Raw genomic sequence first — 22731 nt, 5'->3', positions numbered from 1 at the left:
CGCGTTTCAGATCTTACTTCCTTTTTTGTATCGTCGACAGACACCTCCTACCATGAACTGTTAATTTGAAAATTCTAAAACGTTCCGCAAGAGTAAAGTAATTTTCTCCTTGAGACTTAATGCGCTTATCCTGGTGTAATTATTTTGGTCTTCTCGAAAAATGAATGAAACATCTGAAATTCCATCAGTGGTGCTCTAATTATCTTCTACTTAAAGAAGATGATGAAACTTCTCATAAGGAATTTTATAAATTATAGCATGTTAATCAACGCGTTTATAAGTTAACATTTTTTTAATTTAGGTCAGATCCTTGGAATCGAAGTATTTGGAAATTGAACGTTTACTATAGACAGCACTCATTCGTGATGATGATTGGTCTAGCGAATTTATCGTTTTAATTCTCTATGCAAAGCAGACTCACACTACGGCTCATAAGTATTAGGGCATCTGGTCTTTATGAAGACAATGTGATGTTTCGTAAAAATGATATATTGGAGGCCACTTTTATTAATTCACAGTAGCATAAGCATTGTCCATCCAGTTTTAATACCCACTAAAGAATATTTATTTCAGATTTTCTGCAATTTCGTAATGCCTTGTAGCATTTACCGCATATTCGATAAGTGTCCTAATACTTATGAGCAGGAATATAAACATCTACTTTCTTCTTTTTTATTAGAAGAATTCAGTAGACGAAATACAATAAATTTTTCTTCGATCCAGATTTGTCTAAAATTATCGACGAAAATAAACGTCTGTACTGCAATTATTCCGATGTGAAAGAGAATTGAAGCTACGAATTCCAAATCAGCATAAGACCACTGTAACAGTTCATAATGATTTTAATCATTTTTAACATTGTAAGATAACTATGTTTTTTTTACAAAGAGTTTTGTAAAACTATAAACTAACAGTTAATCTGTAATCTTACAAATCTGTTTACACAAAAACTTGGTTATATGACACTGTTAAAAATGATTAAAGATCATTGTAAATGTATAAATAATATTCACAGGAAGAATCAAAAAGATTAATGGAGCGTTATAGAAGTTAAACCGGAAGAAAAACGTTGATTAATGGTTTGGGTTGTTTTGGAATTCATTGTGTAGCTTTAATCGTGTCCCAGTGAATGCAACTTTTCTATGGAATAAGTAATGAAAGCACGTGAGGAGGCTAATTTCGCTTCATCGTTCGAAATAAACTTCACGGGAAATGGCAACACCTATTACACGTGCCTGAAAGCTATTTAAACGTGATAAAAAAAAAGAGGAACAGTCCGTGCACACACTACACCCGCAGCATGATCGCGTTACATTGTCCCGTTCTCCTCGGCACCTGTTCCATTCACTTCGGTGTATACCTAGCGACACCATTTTTATGGCAATCTATCCTGAATACCCAACGCTGATACTCGATGCTCGCTGATTACCTGCATGTTACGGAAGATTGGATCGTCTAGAGTCTAAAGGTTCCGCTGTTTTGGAGAGAAAAAATGCACCTTTGCAGCCGGATTGTTACTTCGCACAAATCATAGTACTTATTTTAATGAATAGAATTTGAAAATGATGTTGCGTGCAGGATACAATATATTTCTTTGCGTGTGCCTTGTTTTTTTAATTACTTCCTGATAGTACCGAGAGGCGCATAATTCACTGTTCTATTATGATTAAGTAATTGGATTTCTTATTAAAACTGTTGCAGTTTCTTTCCTGGCACGTAATTATTTTTTTCTTGAAGTGTTAACCCTTTCAGTATTTTACTCCATTTTGAAAACTTACACATGTGTGTTTAATTATTTTTAAGCTATGACGAGTACATTCGACAAAAGCAGAGTAATTGCATTTGCTGTAAAATTGAAATAAATTCTAATACAATGACAAAATTACTCTTTGGACTTGGTGGCCATCTATTGTCAAATAAGTTACTGCCTTATCAAATAGCCCTCGTACATATACTACTGTATATTTCTTTCTTTTCAAGTGATCTTTTTTGTTTGTATATTTACTTTTTTGTTCTAAAATATTGTGAAATGTGTTAAAATTAGGAATATGTTTTTTTGTTTTACCAACATTTTACTTTAAATAGCAAATGCAAATTTTTTATTATATGACGAATATACTCGACGTAAACATCGAAACGGTTAAGATACTTATCGAGTATGAAGCAAATGTAGTGAGTAGACTGCGGATGTTTATGCAAACCGTCATCCTTCAGGGTAATTATTAGTATTAACTCTTAAGCATTTTTGGGGTGTTAAGAATAAAATAGGAAACTCGTTGCATCTGATGAAAGACTTGGTTTTTATTTTATTTCACACAGCTCTGTCGGCTATAAATACATAAAACCTGCAGCCTAGTAACAATCTATTCTGAAATTGTTAAAAGTTTGAAATAAATATAGTTTAGAAAACATTAAAGCTCGGTTGAGACCATTTATACTAATAAAAAGTAGCAAAAGTTGCCCAATTGTATAATTTTTACGAAACATCACATTTTCTTCCTACAGGCCAAGTGTCCTAATACTTATAAACGGTTGTCTACACATATTTCTACCAGAATGGTAAAATTAATCGATTCTTTAGTGTTTCATCTGTCGAACAAGTTTTCATTAAAAAAAATTAAATGTTCCCTCAGATCACATTCAAAACGAAACAATAACAATATGTCTTCCATTCCAACAGATTCTACAATTTATAAAAAATAAATTTCATCTGTTATCGTTTTTCCATAAAGTCAGACGTGTAGGCGCCACTTCAAGTAGTGCTTGTCGCGAGATACGCCGTATGCATTAAATTTTCCTCCAAGTATATTTTATCCGTCTCTGTTCCAAGCATCAGCGTATCATAAGCCTCATGTGAAAATTCTCTGCTTTCAGATGTGGATGTACTCGTTGGGAAGAGCATTATTGGACACGACCCCGAGAGTCGCGGCGCTGACGGGAACGGTTTCCGTTTCACCCTCGTCCGCGCTGCAGTCCGTTTTAGCTGCCATGACGGAACCCGATCCCCGAAGACGAGCGTCCTTGATGAATCTTCTGGACGTAAGTCTCGAAATCCAGTAAAAATTGTTTCCCTTCCTTTCTCGTCGCGTGAACTGGCCACGAGGAACGACTAGCTTCCCCGTCCTCGACATAAAAATGACCACCGCCGGGACGGAAGGAACGAGCAACATATATTTTCCTCGGTGTCCTTTTTTTTTTGTGCGAACAAATGTCTTGCACATTTTGTTGCTCGGAAACGTAACTGCACCAGCAGCTACACCCTTCAGCGTAAATTTGATCGGTATCAAGTTGAACAAGGGACAATGAAATGAGTTATTTGTCCTCTTAGTCTGTTATTTGTTGAAGCTGTTTTTCACTTTCAGACGGTGGTATAGTTGACGGTATAGTTGTAATGAAATATAATTGCTGTACGACGTAATAACGAACTCCTAGATATTTGATTATTGCTTAGTGAATGTAGATTTTGAACTGCAGAGTTTAAACGATTGTAACTGATCTTGAGAAGAAGGTTTTTAATGGAAAACAAGATCCATCTGACAAGGAGTGTATGTTAGGTATCCGCCTCCGATTGCTTTGGTTTTCGGATATGTTTTAGAGAACCGAAAAATAAGAGATAGGTATTTTTTTATAGCGGCCCGTTTTCATATTTAGGGGGTGAAACCACCCCTCAAAGTTTCGACCCGGAAGTACTATCTCGAAAACCAGAGGAGATACATGAAAACTATCAATTGGTGGCTTCCATGGTTTTTTATGTACAATAAACTGGTGTTAACAAATTGTCAAAAATACAATTTGTTTATAACAAGAGAATTTGTTATATCTTTATTTTACAACTTATTGAAATTTGCGTAATGACATAAAATGACGAGCACTTAATTCCAAATCCATTGGTATATTTATTTTTGAAATTGCCTCCTTAGTCTCGCAGTTTTTTATTATTTATATCCTGTGCGCACGCCCGCTCTTTAAGGTTCCGATTGCCTCGGTTTTCGGAGAATATATTAATAAAAATTAAATAATGGTCAATTTATAAAAGTCAATTTCGATTTCTCAAAAAATTTGATATAATTTTTATGAATCTTTTTGTTTGCAAAAGCAACTTTTATTTGCAAACGTGATGTCTTGTGTCATTCATATTTGTTGTTTTTCAACGAACGTATGCAGCGGCACAAGAATAACTCTGGCGACGTTATTTTTCTGAAAAACATGTTTCGCAGACTTTCAAAAATAAATGTACCAATGGATTTGGAATTAAGTGCTCGTCATTTTATGTCATTACGCAAATTTCAATAAGTTGTAAAATAAAGTTATAACAAATTTTTTTGTTATAAACAAATTGTATTTTTGACAATTTGTTAACACCAGTTTATTGAACATAAAAAATTATGAAAGCCACCAATTGAAAGTTTTCATGTATCTCCTCTGATTTTCGAGATAGTACTTCCGGGTCGAAACTTTGAGGGGTGGTTTCACCCCCTAAATATGAAAACGGGCCGCTATAAATAAATACGTAACTCTTATTTTTCGGTCCTCTAAAACATATCCGAAAACCAAAGCAATCGGAGGATCGCACTCTTGCCAATAAGTTACGAGCTCTCATGATGAATGATTGTTAGATGAATGAAATGAAACGAATTGAAAAAGAAAATTGATTTTGCAACAACCTAATATTTGTATGGTAATCGCAAGGACACACTTCGTAGTCGCCCCTCTTTATAGAAACTTGAGACGGTTAGGCCTTAAGCTCGTTCGGGGATGTCGGAAACGCCTTCACTCTGATCTAGGTCCCGTTCGTCTCATTGAGAAATATGCTTTCTTTTATTTGTTGCACTGTATCTTAAGCTAGAATACCACTTACAGCATTATCCATGTCTAGTTTGTGGTCTAGTTAAGTTTCAGTTAATGATACCGCTTCTTGGGGTTTAATTTTATAAGATGATTAGAATGGTCATAGGCGCAAGTGCTATTACGAACTCAGTTCACATAGGGTCCTTTGACCTGGGACCGTCTTCAGCATTTCCAACAATTTGGAATCTGGTGTAAAGGAAAAAATTTTGTACGGGATGTTTTGTGCAACCACACTATGGGTTCAGTATTACCCGTCTACTGTCACGATACCCTTTATTGATGACTGGGCCCTAAGCTCTGTTTGTAGTCTCCCTGAGCAAGAACATTATTTTTACCTATAATTTGTCAATTTGTAATAAGTTACTTGAGCTGACTGTTATTTATATTAGATAGCATAAAATGATCAATGTACACTTCCTTCCATAAGTATTAGGACACCTGTTCTGACTGCATAAAAGTGGTAGCACATGTATTGCATACTTCACACCACACCTTTACTATCTGTGCTTCGTTTCATCTGTAAAGACTTACAAAATGTAGTATTCGAAATTACAATAGATAGATTCAATAGATTCTAAATTTTAAATAGCAACCTAATTTTATGAAAGAGATTGTCTTCTATGGTACATTACATTTTTGAATTGCTTTTTGTAATTTCTAAAGAATGTTTGTACTTAATATTGTACATTTCTTATCTTTTGGAAAAGTATGAAAAATATTTTAAAATGAAATATGTGTGGCTTATTGCCGTTGTAACGATCACAGACAAAAATTCGCGCTTTAAAGTAATCAATCCAAAAGAAGAGTTCTTAATTGCAGAAAAGTCGACTTCATGTCTAAATAGTAATATTCATAGCTTACTGAAGTAGGAATATTCTTACTTAATTTATTTAAAATTGCAATAATTATTCATACTTCAATCTGCAATTATAGTAAGTTATACACAAAAAGCGCCTATCATCAATGCATGATAACAAATTTCAATTTCATCACTAAATGTTATATAAGTATGATCCAGTTATGACTGAGTCCATTATGACCAGAGTTTTCAATAACTGCGTACGCATCAACAGCTTCTGGTCACTAATTTAAGTTAGTAGTTGTTTGTATTAATTCGAGTAGGAAGGCAGCCAATTGAGAAACGAATCCGTCTAGAAATGCATTTTGGAGAAGTGATGTATAAGGGTCAAAAGGAACCCATGTTACTCTACCTGTATTACCATTAAAACCGTTTGTCTTCCATGGGGTACAATTGTATTCACATACAATATGTATTTCCATAAAATTTTCTTATACTTTCTGCAAATTATATTTTTTACTAAGCTGCAGAACATATCACGTTACCGAAACGATTTTAAATTACGTCAGTAATTAATTCGGAGGTCGAATCTTTTTGTGGGCTGAAAATTAATATCTGTGTAACAGCCAAGAACACCAAACAGTCGTGCAGTTATCTTGAATCACGAGCCCGGTTGAAGAAGCCAGCTGCAACGGAGTTGAATCGAATTGCATGCGCGTGATCCACACAAACGGGAGAACAACGGGGCCTCTCGTTCAGGAGAATAATAATGCAATTTCCTAGCTATAAAATGCAGCGTCCTCGTGTTATAGAAATTTTTCGACTATCCTGTACCAAAGTCAAATCCACGCTTCACATTATCCATTCAGCCGGATGGAGGGACGAGTGCATTTGACATAGGACTGTTCCGTTTGCATAATCCGATGAAGATTTGATAATTGTGAGAGCGTTCGCTGAATTAAAATAGTCTGTATAATATACCATCGTTCGTAATATCATACCTCTTTTTCCAGATGTCTTTTCAATTAAGCAAATTGCTTTTGGAGCTAATGCACGAGTATAGTGAGGAGAGTATGTGGTGGAATAATGAAACACATACTGTCATGCATACATCGCGGCTTAATAATTCAGTTAAAAGGGAAATGCTTCCTGAAGATTTATGTATGAGATATTATATAACTCAGTTTTAAGTTACATTGAAAGAGCAGAATAATTACTAGAATTACTCATCGTCCAGTTCGTTCGTATGAAGCCATTTATAGCTTCTTTTCAACATACTTTAAAACTTTTATAATAATTTAAAAATTTCATTCCAATTATTAATTCCATTAAAATCTACAATTACTCATAGTACTAATAAGGGAAGGCACAGAAGTGTCCCCCTCCGATTTTGATCAAACTTCGTATGTCTGTTAAGCAGTCAAAAATAATTGATACGTATTTTTTTTATCGGCTAAGATGCGACTTTAAGGGGTGAAACCACCTCTCGAAGTTTCGTTCCGAAATTTTTTTGTTATAAACAAATTATATTTTGGACAATTTGTTAGCACCATATTATTCTACATAAGAACCGCAAACCTCGTCCATTAGAAATTTTCATGTATCTCCTCTGGTTTTCGAGATAGTACATTCGCGTCGAAACATCGAGGGGTGGTTTCGCCCCTTAAAATCGCGTCTCAGCCGATAAAAAAAATACATATCTCCTATTTTTGACTGCTTAACAGACAGAGGAAGTTTCATAAAAATCGGAGAGCGACACTTCCGTGCCTTCCCTTGTAAGTTCTCTTTATTAAGAAATTTTAAATAGATAACTGTTTAATTGTTAATATTCTTACAATCAAGTCACAATTACTGTACGAATTTCCAGCCCGTATTGTTTCATTCCAAAGGTTAGTATTAGGTTGTTGCACGTAATCGTTTTCTTACCAGCACTTGAGATGATATTGAGCGTTATACTAATTTTATTAGGCAAAGTAAGATTGAATAATCATAACATTCGGGTTATATTCATTACATGATCGTTATACTGAATTTGAAGATGACTGATCAAAGACACCTTTAGCTGTCATCTTTCCGCCGAATCTTGTCATTGTTAAAGAGAATTTTTTTTAGCAGAAACTTATATGCATCTTTATAAAATTTATTTATGAATTTCACTGAAATGTCCATCTCTCAATGCACCTGCAGGAAATGGCCGAATTTAATTGAAATTGATTCTCGACTTTTAAGGAAAAAGTCGTTTACCATAGCCCAAGTTTCAAATTTTCATTAATAACCCACAGACATCACACCCCCACCTCAACGTAAATAAACACGACACTAATGGGAATTGGGATATTACATTTTTTATGATAAAAAACTTGAAGAGAATGAAAGCAAATTGAACTCGTAATATATTTTTTAACCCACTTCGAAAAATAGGAGATTACACAATTCGATGTGTATGTAAGTATGTTTTTCTTATGTATGCCCAGCGATTATTCTACAACGGATGGACTAATCGAGACGAAACCTTTTGCATGTGTAGTGGATATTTCTATGGTAGCCCTGTTTGCAAAAAATTTCTGATTTTTCATTTTGAACTGCTGTTATAGCAACAAAATTCTTATTTAGGGTAAAAGTCCCTCATAAATTCAGTGGTAATAATTAATAAACTGAGAAATAATTTGTTGACCAGTAAAATTTGAAACCGTTAAGATAGAATGTTACAGACTAAACAATGTTTCGCTGATGCAAATTCGCACCAGTGTGGTGTCTGGGAGTTAAGGGTCGTAGATATCTGACGCATGGTAGCGAACGTGTCAATTAATCTCAGTGTCTACATAACATAATTGATTTTATTTTTATGTTAGGTACTACCTTTAAATGGGTAGAGTACGCTGCGTAATTTTGCAACAATAAAAGGTGCCATGTTGATAATTTTCATTCATGAAACATCAAATATATCTGTGACTAAAGTCGGTCATTCTATGTGCCACGACCTAATCTTTCGCCACATGTAAAATGATATTTTATTACATCGACTAAAACGAGGTATGGATTACATAATTATCTGACTGGTATCAGGGCTGTCCTCACGCGTTATCGATACTAATTTATTTAATATCGGACCCGTGAAGGACAGAACGATTCGGTCGGCTACGGAGGCGAATATGACGAACTCAACGCGATCGCAGAGAGGCACTTGAGCGCTCGCGGAGGCGGACAGAGGAGCAGGCTTTAATTGTATTATCTATCGCGCGAACGGAATGGCGAAAGAGAACGGAGAGAGTCGAATGATTCCGGGTCTCGGTAATACCTGACCTAGCCTTTCTGCCGTGAACGGAATTTAAGCACCGATCGTACCTTTTTTCTTCTATGGATTTCGACGGAACGAAGTGTCCATTAACTGCACCGAATGGGTTCAGGTAATTATGATAAACGAAAAGGAAGAGTAATAATAAAAGTGATGTTTTAATCTACCGCGATATTAAAATATGATAATATTGTTAATATCGTTCTTATTGTGAAACATTTCATGGTTGGTTTATAAATCTTTAGTTACCGTTTAAGATTGTGAATTTTAAAGAAAGTTAAAGTGATTATATTAATATTTTTAACGCAAGTGATGCTAAACACGTCATTATTTATATTATTTTTAAATAATCGTCATTCGAAGTGTTTTCATAATTTCGGGTGGCAAATGGTCTGTGAAACAATTAAAAATAACCGAAAGGCAGGAACAAATTTTTTATTTGTAATTTATGTTTTTTTTTCAGTTTCTTTGTTATGTATCACTAAATATAAGCAATAATTGGAGGGAAATATGTGAAATACATGGACCCTGCAAATCTACACAAAAAATTAATAGATAATATTTTATTTCGTGCATGTCTAAAAATCATTTTAAGAAGTCGAGTGCGATTAATACAATTTTTGATCTTATAAAGCTTTTAATAATCTAACAACAGAGTCTTATTTTTCTTAATTGTATTGTTATATAAATAAATTTTTCGTAGAATATTGTGCACGCATTTTTAGTGCATAGTGTAATTATTATAGAAGTTGAAATGATATTTTCCTGAAAGTCTTTATAATTCTTAAACAGTACCACAAGAAGGTATAATAAATCCCACTAGTACATAGGTATACATATGTCATCGTTGCCTTTAATAAAAGAGACTGAGTTTATTTCCTCTGAACTGAAGCACCTAGACAACTTCATTTGTTCACTGTGTTTATTTTTTTATTCGTCAATTTGGCTATCTTTCTACGAAAAACTGCCAGGGCTCTTATTTCGTTAGTAAAGCAAGTGATGGACGAATCTTGGTTTAGTCTTCTCAACAGCAAGAAAGAGGATAAATAATGACTTATTGTTAGTGAAGTGAAGCAAGACAGAAGTAACCCAATGGAACGAATTGTGTGCACTGTCGTCTATAATCATGTCGCCAGTGCATAGTGATGCAACTATAGATAAAGAATACATCAAACATATATAAATAGACCTAAAAACAGAGAAAAATAAAAATTCTAAGAAAATTTAATAGTACATATCTACGTATTAACGTATCACACTCTTAGTACAGGAAACAAAATTCGATTTGATTTCGTTTTTTATATATCAGTGCCCAAAGTTGTAAATTTGCATAAACATCCGCTTAAACCTACATCTAGTAAATCCACAGTCTATATATAAATATTGGAAGTGTATGTAAATAATAGCTTGAATCAAAATAACAAGTTTTCATGAATGGAAACTATGTTATGGAAACGTTCATGAAGTAATATGTTGCTGCAATGAAAGTATAATCTAGGGGCCTAATGAGACAGTCCTAGGACAATCGAATGAGTCACGATTATTATATTATGTATTTTGTTCATTTTTCGACATTTTGTACTTTCGATGCCTAACAGATATTTAGTGGTGTAACTTGTACCCAAATAACTGTGTTAAAATTGTCTGAATTCATACTGAAATACTCCAATGGACCAAAGAAGTCAAGCAGAATTATGTATTGTAGATCATTAATCCTCTAATACCGAGGGACCATGTACAGGTGAGTCTACGGGACTCAGAAACACTTACGTTATTTATATATGTATAGATGTAGAAGATTCGTGACAATTTTTTCTTTCTACTGGTTATTTATATATAAATCTACAAAATTTGTAACAATCTTTGCTTTTTACTGATTTCGATGTTTAGGATGGTGCTTTTTTCACTTGTTTTGATTCTTTCTTCTTACTGGTTTTATTTTAATTATATATTCCTTAACAAATGTCACAGAGTAGAGAGGCGGTTGGTAATACTTCAATACGTTTAACTTAAATTGATGAAGCTGCAAAAACGATAAGAATTAGAAAAATAGAATTAGTGTTTAGTGTTTTATTCGAAATATAAATATCTTAACAAATATCACAAAGTAGAGATGTGCATTGTACCAATTCATGACATTTAACTTAAATTCATGAAACTACAGAAAACTTGAGAATAAGAAAACTGGACTTTGTAATGTTTCTCAGACCCCACCTCGGTACTAAAGAGTCAAAATAATTGAAATCCTGCAGCAAGAGGGGTGCAACTCCATTTTTGACAGTTTTTTAGTTATGACATGTAATATTTGTAAAAAAATCTACATCGTTTGGTGCACGTTTGATGCAAATCCGATAACAAATTATAATTTATGGCAAATTTTGGACCTGCACTCATTACTGTTTTGTGCAATAGGAATGCAGATCCACATCTGCTTCCATGTTGCATTAAACAAAAAACAGTCACATCGTACTAAAAATACTGCAGATTGAAATTATAACAGTCACTTCATGTGATCACAAGATAAGTGATTTTGAATACAGAGAGAAGGAGATTCATGATTACTTAGTAGCACATTTTCAATTGCAGTTGTTCATTAATTACAGGTGTTCTTTCTTTATGTCTACAAGAGATGTCAACATATTTTTTCCATACTTAATTAATAAAGCAACAATAAATCAAGAAATTTTGTTCTTTATTATGCATATATAACAAAAGACGACTGTCTTTCGTACACTTTGATGCTAGTCGGGTGTAGCACCAGATTTAAAAAATTTACCAAAAATAGAAACAAAGACTTATCAACTCAATAATTACTGCTTATTGCGTGAAAATATATGTTTTACATTTAGAGTTCGTTTTTTTAATCTTAAATCAAAGCAATAATTTTATAAACAATTTTTTCTAATTTACTTCAAGTTGGTCAAAATCGAGCTGCACCCCTTTATCTGGGGAGGTCCCCAATTCAAATCTCACAGTGGCACCCTATTTCATTTGAACAGACAACAGCGAAACTACATATCTGACAATTAACCTGTCTCGTTCGCAATCACGCGGGCGTCCTTTTTTCGGATTCCGTCCACTTTAATAAAGCCGTTTAATAAATTCGTTCGACCAGTCGTAACTCATCGGTTGCACCTGAATGGCCCGCGAAATTGATGGAATCCCGGTGGGCGCCGAGGGGCTTCTCGACACGCGAACTTATTCCGTCGTCGCCAATTTCCGCGAGGATTCCTCGACCGGCGATAAATTATCCGGCCGGAGATCGCCACTTCGCCGATCGGCTGCTATGCAGATGAAACCTAAAGGCGGCCGCCTCCCCCCCTCGAGATAAGACGAAAAGTACACTCTCCCCTCACGGGGGAGCTTGAATAGCGGCGTCCTTTCGCGAATGTCGGCGATAAATTAACGATATCGATTTTACGTTTGCCACTGGCGATCGACCTGTTTGCTATCGAGAGGAAGCCAGGACGCAATATCGTCGCGGAGATCTTGACGCCATTTTGCGGACCGTTGAAATGGCCCTGCTGATCCGGATTAATCTTTGAATTTTACGCGTTAGTCCAGTGACGTTCGTAACATTCCAAAATGGCGCCTGAAATTTAAGGACCAGATTTTGGCCAATACTTTAAGGATGGGAAAGCTGCTGAGGCAAGTGTATTGATTAGGTTTATTCGAACTATATGTTTCTCTTAGATTTAGAATGTTAAGAAAGTGATTTGTCAGGAAAATTGAGTTAATTATATGTTGGCAGTAATCTTAGAGTTTTAGGCTTTTGTCGAATGGCGTACGTAACATTCCAAACTGGCGCCTGAAATTTAGAGAGCGGGTTGTGGTTTAAGTTTTAGCGACGAGAAAGGGTGCCGAGCCAAGTGTATTAACCCTCCGAACACGGAAACATGGTCACCGATCCCTATGTCATTTCTGACCCCACACCGATATTCTACTACTACACAGCGACGGCGAGGCTCGAGCTCGAGGCCCTCACCGACACTGTACTAACACAGTGCCAGTATGGCTCGAGCTCGACCTACCGTCACCATGTATACAATCTAATAATTAGCTGGTTCCACATTACATTTGGATTTTCATGGTTCTTATTACACTAACTAGAATCTCGTGAATTATAAAACAAATGATATTTATTAGTCAATACTTCTGCAGCGTCTTGGCCCGGTTGTTCGAATGTAAACAAACATCGGTCGCAATGCGATTTACGCGACAGCTCCGTCACTGCGTGCGCGTCGCTCTCGAGACCGTGTGTCCCCACTCCTGACTCTGTCACTGTGTGCGTGTCGCTCTCGCGAACGCGTGACCCAGGGACCGTGCCCGGAGGGTTAATTCAGTTAGTCGAATTATGAATTTCTTTCGTATTTAAAATGTTAACCCTTTCGATACTAGGGGCAACTATATTTGCTCTCCACGAAGTAACTACCGTGTACATTCAACAGTTCTTAAAGTGTTAAAGTACATGTGTCAAATTTTCTCCGTTTAAATTTTTACTGAATTAAGTTACTAATGAAGTTAAAATCTGAAAAGTCTAAATAAGAGGAAAAATTCCGTGAAGAGGATAGTTCGTCATTTTTCCGTGTTAAGTAGGTACACGGATATAGTGTTTTAAAAGTAAAATAGAACGAGACCACATCCTCATTACTCTGAAAATATTTTTTTGTGAAGAAAAGTAATTAAACTAATTTCCGTGTGGCGCGGAGTTCAAGCTCTCGTAATTATAACTTAATAAACCGGTACCGTCGGATTATAACGAAATTATGTCTTACAATTATGTTTCGTGGCTCGAAGTTAAGCACGCCTCTAGACCTGTTTCATTATTGGCAGCATTTCTGAAGTTATCTATCGCATAAGCAACATAAAAGTGATACAATTATTTTAGGCTAATTTCCACTTCTTCCGCATAAAGACTTAAAAATATATTATACTCATTGCTTCAAAGTCAATATACATATTTTTCATTTCACATCGTTCTGAAACACTATCCACTATATTAAAAATAGTCTATAAAAACATACATTTACACCAGCATTCAATCACCAATACAATAAATACTTCTTTAAATCTCTGCTACGGTATAATAATTTATAAAAATATGAATTCAAGTAAATATCCACTGGCCGATTATTAACATTAGAACTTTCCGTGTTGAATGTATAATAAATTAAATTGTACCTAAAATGTATATTTTAATTAAAAGGCAAAACCACCTTCATGATGTCAGTAATGGTAGAATAAGACATTTGAAATCCGTCATTTTGACGAATTTCATGGTTAATGATTCACATAATTACATTTTACTTCCACGTTGTCAAATTCAATCCAATAGTATCTGACGATATAAGAGAGACAAAGGGACTTCTTCAGACTCCTATGATCGCCAGGATCAACTCTCAAAGACAACCACGTATCCAAGAGTTCGCTTTTGTCGTCACAGAACAGTAGTACAATGAAGCGATAATAGGTTGGACTTGCGGCCAGTTTCTCGGTTGATATCATAGCTCACAGAGTCTACGGAATTCATGCAGGAGCCATTGTTCCCTTCAAACTAATAGTTTGTCTAGGTAGGAAAAAGGGGAAGGGGGTGGGCAATTTCGAAATAGGATAATCAGGCCGGGCACGTAACACGATAAACACACGTGTACAATCTAATTAAGCCCCGCGAATAAGCCCGTAACTGAGTATCGTTCATGGGAACTTCTAAATCTATTTAAAGCGTTGGATCCGATACTCTCGTTCCAGTTCGGAATTTCGAGTTGTAGTTTCCTTTGCCTGACCTCCGCCTTCTGATAGCGACTGATAACAGGCCACAATACTCGATGAACCTTACTCTGTAAATTCAGTATCGATTCTATAATTTGTTTCGCTGCATCTGCCATTTACTTTCGTTTGGAACTCAACCCAATACTGGCGGTTTCGGTAATTGCACTGACAATAACGCTTGGGTTCACTGGAACTCGTAATGTTTTCAAACATAATTGTTTGAAACTAAATGTATCCTATTAGAACTATGAGTTTTTATTTTGCACCTACAGTGTACTTTTCTTATTGGGTCCGAATACACTACATGCGTAATTGGACAAGGATGAATGACCTTTGATTTAACTACTGCTTAAACATTTCCACACTTATAAAGTATTTAATATATTTTATCTAAAAATGTATTCTTATTTTATTTTTACCAGCACTATCTTTGAATCATTATTTATGTTATTTATTGTATGACACAATTTTAGAATAATACGCGGTTTCTACCAAAAGTTTTTGAACTTGAATTAAACTAGCAACTTCTTGTAAAATATTATGGATTTTCATTGTTAATTATTTAATATAGTTTCTTTCTGCAGAGATACAATGTTTGCCATAAATATTGATACTTTGGGAACAGTTCTGATACATTTTCCTCGAGATGGTGGAAATAGTGATAATTGATACCTTTCGTATGTCTATAATTATGTATATCGGATTGTCCTCCTTTTATCCCCATATTCAACTTGGGGAAGAGAAATATTCATAAGAAATAAAATTAGACTGAAATAATGGGAAACCAAGTTATTGTATATATATTCTGAAACAAAAAAAAGTTCTCTCACCAATAACGTGTGAAGCCACAGGTTTCGATCGTCACTCTTTTTACCTCTTTAAAGTGTGCATAAGTGTTACATGCCTACAATGTATTTCTTCTGCAAGATACTCTATTGAATAATTTATAATAAGCGTCATCAGTATCGTGTGAAAAGTTACTAGTCAAAGTGCAAGTCAAAGGCTCTTAAAAAAATTACACTGTTCAAAAGAATTAGGGGATTGCTAATGTTGGCGATCCTGTTGCACCCACCAAACAAAAGAAACAAAACAATTACTACAGACGTGCTAAATTGTTATCTTTTCCGTACAATACTAACACTATAGACACCTACTTGTATTTGTACGTTGTTTGAACAGTGTACATAAGGCCATCGGATTAATTACAGGGTCGCTAGTGTTACTGATCAACACCCTGCATTTTACTCTACCTTCGTCAATTTCCATTTAAATCTTCCAAATGAATCACGATAAGAATACGTTTACCATCTGTTTCAGGTGATATCAGAGTACTGTCGGACTCGTTTGCCGTCGAAACCCTTCACTCACATAGTAATGGACATGCACCGTGAAGTAGTCAAGTCACCTCACTACGTGGCCCGGAGGCGCATAGTCTACCAGCACTTGAATCCACCGCCGCCTCCACGGAACCCCGTCGAGAGGCCAGAACAAAATCGTCGTCAGAGTAATTATCCTCATCATCACCAACGACCCCCGCACCATCTCGATCCGCTCCAATTAGTGCAGAGCCAGACAACAGGTCGTCATCAGCATCAGGACCGACCGTATCATTCGGCTAATCAGTTCGTTCCTCCTCCCCGGCAGACTCAACAGGATCGACTACATCGATCCCCGAGTCAGTTTCAGTTACACCAGCAGCAACACCAGGACCACCCGCAGCAACCCCAGATACCCAAAGCTCATCACTTTCCGCATCATCATCCGGCGAAGGGTGCTCTTTTCAAACTGCAGTCTCAAAACTCTCACTCGCATCCGAACCTGACGAGTCTCTGTGGCCAACAATCGCAACAGAATCGACGTCAAGACGTGAATTCGGAGGATCACAGGACGCAGTTTCAATCGCAGCTAAACGTGCAAGCGAGCGCACATCAGGTCGGACCCACGATTCATCATCAACGACGCCATCATCACTCCAGAACGTATTCTCAACCGATCTACACAAGACTGCAGCACACTCGAAGTAGCGGCAATTTACCGACGACGATCGTCGCCGAAAACAATCCCGGGGGGAACGTGTATAGCGATCCTATTTACGCGCTGCCTGTTAAACCCTTCCTGAGCTCGCAAGACGTCAGGGTGAACGGACTGTCTGTCAAGCCATCTGTCGGTCATAACGAGGATGTTTACGCAGGCACGACGATAGCGAGGTAGTGTTTCACCCTTTTTCTTCTCTTTTTTTTTCTTAATGATCATCGCAATTCTACTCGTAGCTGAAAGCGTTTGAAGAGCACCTCATTCAGGACAGTTGCCTTGCTTTTTATGAAAAATACAGGGGCGTAAGAAAGTTTTAAAGTGGAACATGTTAATAAAAATTGGGTATAATTCAGCAAGGAAGAAGTAGACTTTTCAACGATAGTACTTTGTTCAAGTCAGTATGAAAGTAGATGTAAAAAGTTATTTCCGTAAGGAGGGGTTTAAATACAGCTTTTTATTGCTGTATTTGCTATTGCAGCATATAGCCCTTTCTTAGATGTGCTACTAGCATTGGTACATTAATGTTAATAAGTTGATTATTTGTTTTACGATGTTATTATCACAGAGGAAGCTTTAAATATACTTTCCTCAAACGCACTTAAATACCTAGTACAGAAAATGAATAAGGTTTTCGAGAAAAATAAGCTATATGAAAATGATAATTATATAATGGAAGAAAATTTGACCCAATCGTAATAATTTTTTCTACAGAAAGCGTTGAAGTGTCAGCTTTCAGAATATGTACCATAAGTTGAGGTAATTCTGACTCACAATCAGTCAAGGTAACTTCGTCTCACAATCAGTAAATGATCGTTTTCGATTTTGCTACTTTTTGTAGGTAATTTTACATGACATACTTTTTCACATAAAAAGCAACTTAATTTAACAATTTGTTTTCTGACGTTTTCTGACTTAGGACAAAGTTATCCTCACTGACAATGAGACAAAGGTACTCCAACTTACGGTATACATTTTATTAGTTAAGAGAAAAAACAAAAGAAGTACCATTTCCTGCAGAAATTCGATATTACTTTTTGGCCAACCTAATATATTACTGTATAATTTGGAGTTTAGATATCTTAGATGCCATACGTTAAAATTATAATTTTTTTTTACACTCCCCTGTATTAACCCTTTGCACTCGAAGCTGGTTCAAATAGGGGAAGGTACCAATTCGAAGCTTGTTTTACCAATAAGAAATTAGAAACTCGACAAAATCTTTTAAAATATACATGTAAAGAAATAATATATTCTTTTTCCAAAATTTCAATGTTTAATACATATTTTTATTTTTAATTTCAATATGTGTGCTTGAAAATATAATATTTGAATTCCGTGCCTTACAAAGTTATTATCGCGTCCCACTTGTTACTCGAGTTACTACGTTAAATTATATGGCGACTGAGAGTCGTCTCTCAAGTGTAAAAAGTTAAAGCTGCAGTATTAAAGATGGCGAATTTTTACAGGCGACCATCTGCCGCTGGTTATTCTCATCCAAACATAGCAACGTCGTCGACAGATCGCGTACGAGACGAGGTTTACGGTAAATCAACGGGACGAACGCATCCCCCATTGCAGAGGCAATGCTCGAATCCTCAGCTGCCCAACAGGGATCAACAAGAGGAGGATTTCAAGCGGCCCAGGGAGCAGAAGTTCGTGACGGCCGATCACAGATATCTGGCCGCGAGAGGAAAAGAGGAACAACAGGCAGATCAACAACAAAATCCAGTGTCTTCCATGAGAGTCAGGAGTGTTCAAGGTCCACCGAAACCACCCCGAATAATCACCACCCTGAAAAAGGTCCCGTTCTCCGACGTGGAAAGCAGCAAATCGGAACCACCGGCGAAACCACCGAGGTAAGCTGATTGTTGCATTCCATTTATTATTATTACACTGTAAATGTGCATGCAATATCTTTTTTCTGTCAATTGAAGATTTGTACTAATAAGGAAACATGCTCAGAACGAAAATTGTTTTCGTTCAAACTGGCATGAATTTGTAGCGAATTAAAAGCTATTGAACACTTGTTTGTTTCTGTTAAAATAAATCTGAAGGGGTGAAATAGCCCCTCAAAATTCTCTGCTGGAAATATACTTTTTACGATTACGTATGAATTAATCGCTGTATCGAAAATGGTTCAAACGAAAGTTGCTCAATTTTTAACGTAGAATTATATGTACATATTAAAAAATATGTTATCGACGGTTTTAAAACAAAACCACCCCTCTGCAAGGATTTACAAATTTTTTGTAAGATATTGGACTATCAATATAAAAGTAAATTAATTCAAAGTTGTATGACAAGAGGTAATACAAGATACGAAACGAATATTTTAGTTTGTAGAGTTTTGTATTGCAATTAACGGAAGACACATGGAACATCTGTAACAAATAGGAAAACAAACTTTTGTATTTTCCTTGGAAAAGATTGATTGATAGATCACGACTTATGTTGATTAGACATTTTTTATCGTCCTGTATGATCATTGATCATTCTTACAGTTTTACATGAATATTTTATTATTATTGGTGATATGGCAGTGTATTAAATTAAAGTAAAAAGCGGCACTCAGTAGTCAAACAGTTCCCCGGATACTGCTACGGACTCCTGTCCCCATTATTAAGTTTGCCCGGAGTCATACGTCTGCGTTAATACATGCTTTCAAGCGATCTGGGTCGCACATCCGGGACCAGCTACCCTCAAAGAGAAGAGTATACTAAGAGTGTAAGATTGCCGGAGCCCAACAACCTAAGGACACAACGGCATTTGCCGGATAGAAGGCGCTTAAGTCGATCCAGAACCGCAAAGTTCTCCATTGATTTTGGATTTGCCTGACGCCTTGATGGATCTTCTTTGCAACGATTTAGAGTAGTTCAGTCGATGCTCTTACACGATGAGGAAATGAAATGGATTATTTGGTCTTTTCAATTATTAAGGCTATTACAATAAATAAATGAAAATAATATTTAGAATTTGAAAACACTGTAATTACGAATAACGTAAATATCGATTCTTGTACTGTTGAGGTGTCTGCCTGCAATTTCTAGTATTCAGAACGTATTTGTTTATAAAATCAGCGTGTTAAATATATTATGGTCTTTTGTACATGATTGTAGATATACAATACTCTTGACGACAACTTTACATTTTAAAGTAATCGTAATTTTGTAAGTATTGTACTTTTTATGTGTAACTTCAGAAGTCCAAAGAAAGTGTCTCTTAAATGATTACTTTAAGAAATATACATTTATTAAAGGTCATTTTGGTCGTTTGAATAAAGTTATTTTCCGTGGAAACAGATTTATATTCCATGAATATTAACCACTTAGTTTGTAACGTGACTGTTACCAATTTTTTAAAAATATTTTATTTACAAGGTGTCTATCGAACACGACAAACAAAACAGTTAACAGCGTGCTATTATATGTATAAAAATATAATCTGATTTTTATAATATCACGAAATTGACGTACAAGTAAATTTTGTATCATTGTTGTACTTATATTTAAAAGGAAAATATAATGGCTACAGAGAAATTATAGTGTCAGTATATGTAAATCCGTGAGAAATTTAATAGACCACTCTATTTGTGAATAACAGACTGTTATTCCAGGGGATGTAGATGAATGAAGATAAATTAAGTTGGACAAAGGTAATTAACTTGCAAGATATACAGAAAGCTATGTGAATGCAGGTGATCGTTTAAATTTCCATTGAAAACTTAATAGATCAATATGATTAACGAGACAGTTTTATTTTGTTATCCATAGCGGACATACAGAATATATATTTTATTATAAAAGCAAACGGTTTTTTTTTAATATGTTCGTAGAGACACTTTGTTACATTGTTAAAATTTATCAAACGATTTTTATTTAATTAATTTAATTACTGTTAGACTTTCACATAATATGTTAACAATCGAATCGTTCGAGTTCTAAACAAGACAGTATATCACATTCTAAATGTTTATTAACAATCTTTGAAATAATATTATTAACGAAAACAGACTTTAACAATTAACTTGTACATATTTATAGAATGTTAATACATATTGCTAATAATAATTTAGTAGTTATGTAACATTAATCAATGTATTTCACCAGTTTTATTGGTTTAAATTGTACAGACTTTATATAATCGAAAAATATTCAGAAACCTCCAGCAGCGATCAATAATCTTGTTACCTGGCTCGTTATTGTTGGGATAAGCCATTCAAACTGATTAATACAGTAATACGTCACCTTATCACTCCACTGGTCTCCGAAAGGAAGGAGTCTGCCACCTTCTTCCGCTATCAACTCCCCGCCAACAAATTGTAGAGATCGATTTTCGCCTGACAAGAGGGGGAGAAAGAGAGGAGGATGAAGAATACACGATCCTTTATCTCTGGTAGTAGTTCCTTCGCAAACTTCGGACCAAGAAACTGCAAAGAGAAAGAAATAGAAAATGTTAGCTGAAAGATGAGACGATAAAAAGAAATGGTAGGGCGTCAAAAAGGATTCCGTAGGACAAAGGTGAATTGTCTGACAGGGGGAAAATTAGAAGGAAATTATATAAAGAAAGAGTCTTACAACAGGGACAGATAAGGATAAGAAGACAGAAGAAAATCGTTGAACTATAATAGATATTAACCCCCGTGCACTGTTCAATCAACTATTGCATCACTAATCCGTACATTAAATTGAGACTGAATTAAAATCGAATTAAGGAAATATATGTGCCTATCTCTACATTAAATTTCTATAATAAAAAATACAATTCAGAATCAAGTAGTTGCTTGGGGTCAAATTGTTTATTTCAGTATTTATGTTGTTAATCTACTAACAACACAATATAAAAAAAAATATTGTTATTCATATGTATTCGTTCAGTTGATATTACAATTAACCCTCGCAATACCAGGGCGAAGGGGGTGTACACTTTATACCCACCATATTACAGAATTGCCTGAAATCCTATTTTTAGACAAGTTCCATATTCTTTACAAAATTACATATAAAATTGTTTATTTGCAATCCTTTGTTTTAATTTTAATGGTATCCGTTATCTGAAACCCTTTTTTCCCACGTATGTTCAAAACATGAAATTTTTTGTAAGATATTATATCTTTGTATTAGGTGGGCATAAAGTACCCCTCCTTCCGTGGTAGTCCATATAACAAAAAAAGGTTTGGTATCGCGAGGGTTAATAAAGTTTGTAGTTTACGATGACGTACATCATTACATGTAGTAACGCCAATATCGTACGAACGATTAATTGCATAAATCTGACCCAATTACTCTAAATTTGATAATTAAGACCAGTGTAGAGGAAAAGATCATAAATAAAAGTCTTTGTAAATAGGGGTGCTGCGAACTCAAATTTTGGGAAAACTTCGAAATAATCATATTACACAAAGTAGTCGAAAGAATAAGAGTGAAAAATGTGTAAAATCGGTACATCCAAGAAAAGAAGCCTGTCATTGACATTTTCATTATTCCATATCGTATTTTTATATTCATAGGATATATATCTATTAACAATGCTTTTAGAAATCTCGTGAAGAATGGACCCAGAGCCCGGCGCGGCAAAGCGGTTCAAAGGGCGCCTTCCCGCCTTTATAGAACAGTGGGCGGACCCATGAGGTCATTCAACAAAGCGCAGTGCGTTGGACCTGAATTCGTGGTGCGTGCCAATCAGCCACCAAAGATGTTATGTGTCGGTCAAGCGAAGGTAAAAAGTTTCTTTCACGTTTTTTTAATTATCTGATATTTAATGTTGACACTAAACTAATATTGTAGGGTTAATTCAAATAGTTAATTATCTTCATGAAACTAAATTTGCTTCTTATCAAATTGGTCAATATTATGAATGTTACAGAAAAGACATACTAAGTAAAAATAAAATGATTTTTCCCCCTTTCATTAGCTTCAGTTACTAAAACTTTTTTTTTTAAATTCCTCCGAGTATTTGTATATAAATGTGTCACATAATTTATATTCAA

At 35.3% G+C, this 22731-nt stretch overlaps 1 protein-coding gene across 1 annotated transcript in view; it reads left to right on the top strand.

Moving 5' to 3' along the window:
* Positions 1-22731, top strand: part of LOC107194348 — a 112179-nt gene that overhangs the window by 67007 nt on the left and 22441 nt on the right. The window contains exons 3-6 of the mRNA XM_015583965.1: positions 2875-3039; positions 16029-16918; positions 18212-18601; positions 22280-22460. Of these exons, the coding sequence (XP_015439451.1) occupies positions 2875-3039; positions 16029-16918; positions 18212-18601; positions 22280-22460 (1626 nt within the window). The remainder of the gene's footprint in view (positions 1-2874; positions 3040-16028; positions 16919-18211; positions 18602-22279; positions 22461-22731) is intronic.

Source organism: Dufourea novaeangliae, unplaced genomic scaffold (assembly GCF_001272555.1).
Source record: "Dufourea novaeangliae isolate 0120121106 unplaced genomic scaffold, ASM127255v1 scaffold12, whole genome shotgun sequence".
NCBI classification, from domain to species: domain Eukaryota; kingdom Metazoa; phylum Arthropoda; class Insecta; order Hymenoptera; family Halictidae; genus Dufourea; species Dufourea novaeangliae.
The sequence above is the reverse complement of the archived record's forward strand: the minus strand, read 5'-3'. Positions and strand labels throughout refer to the sequence as shown.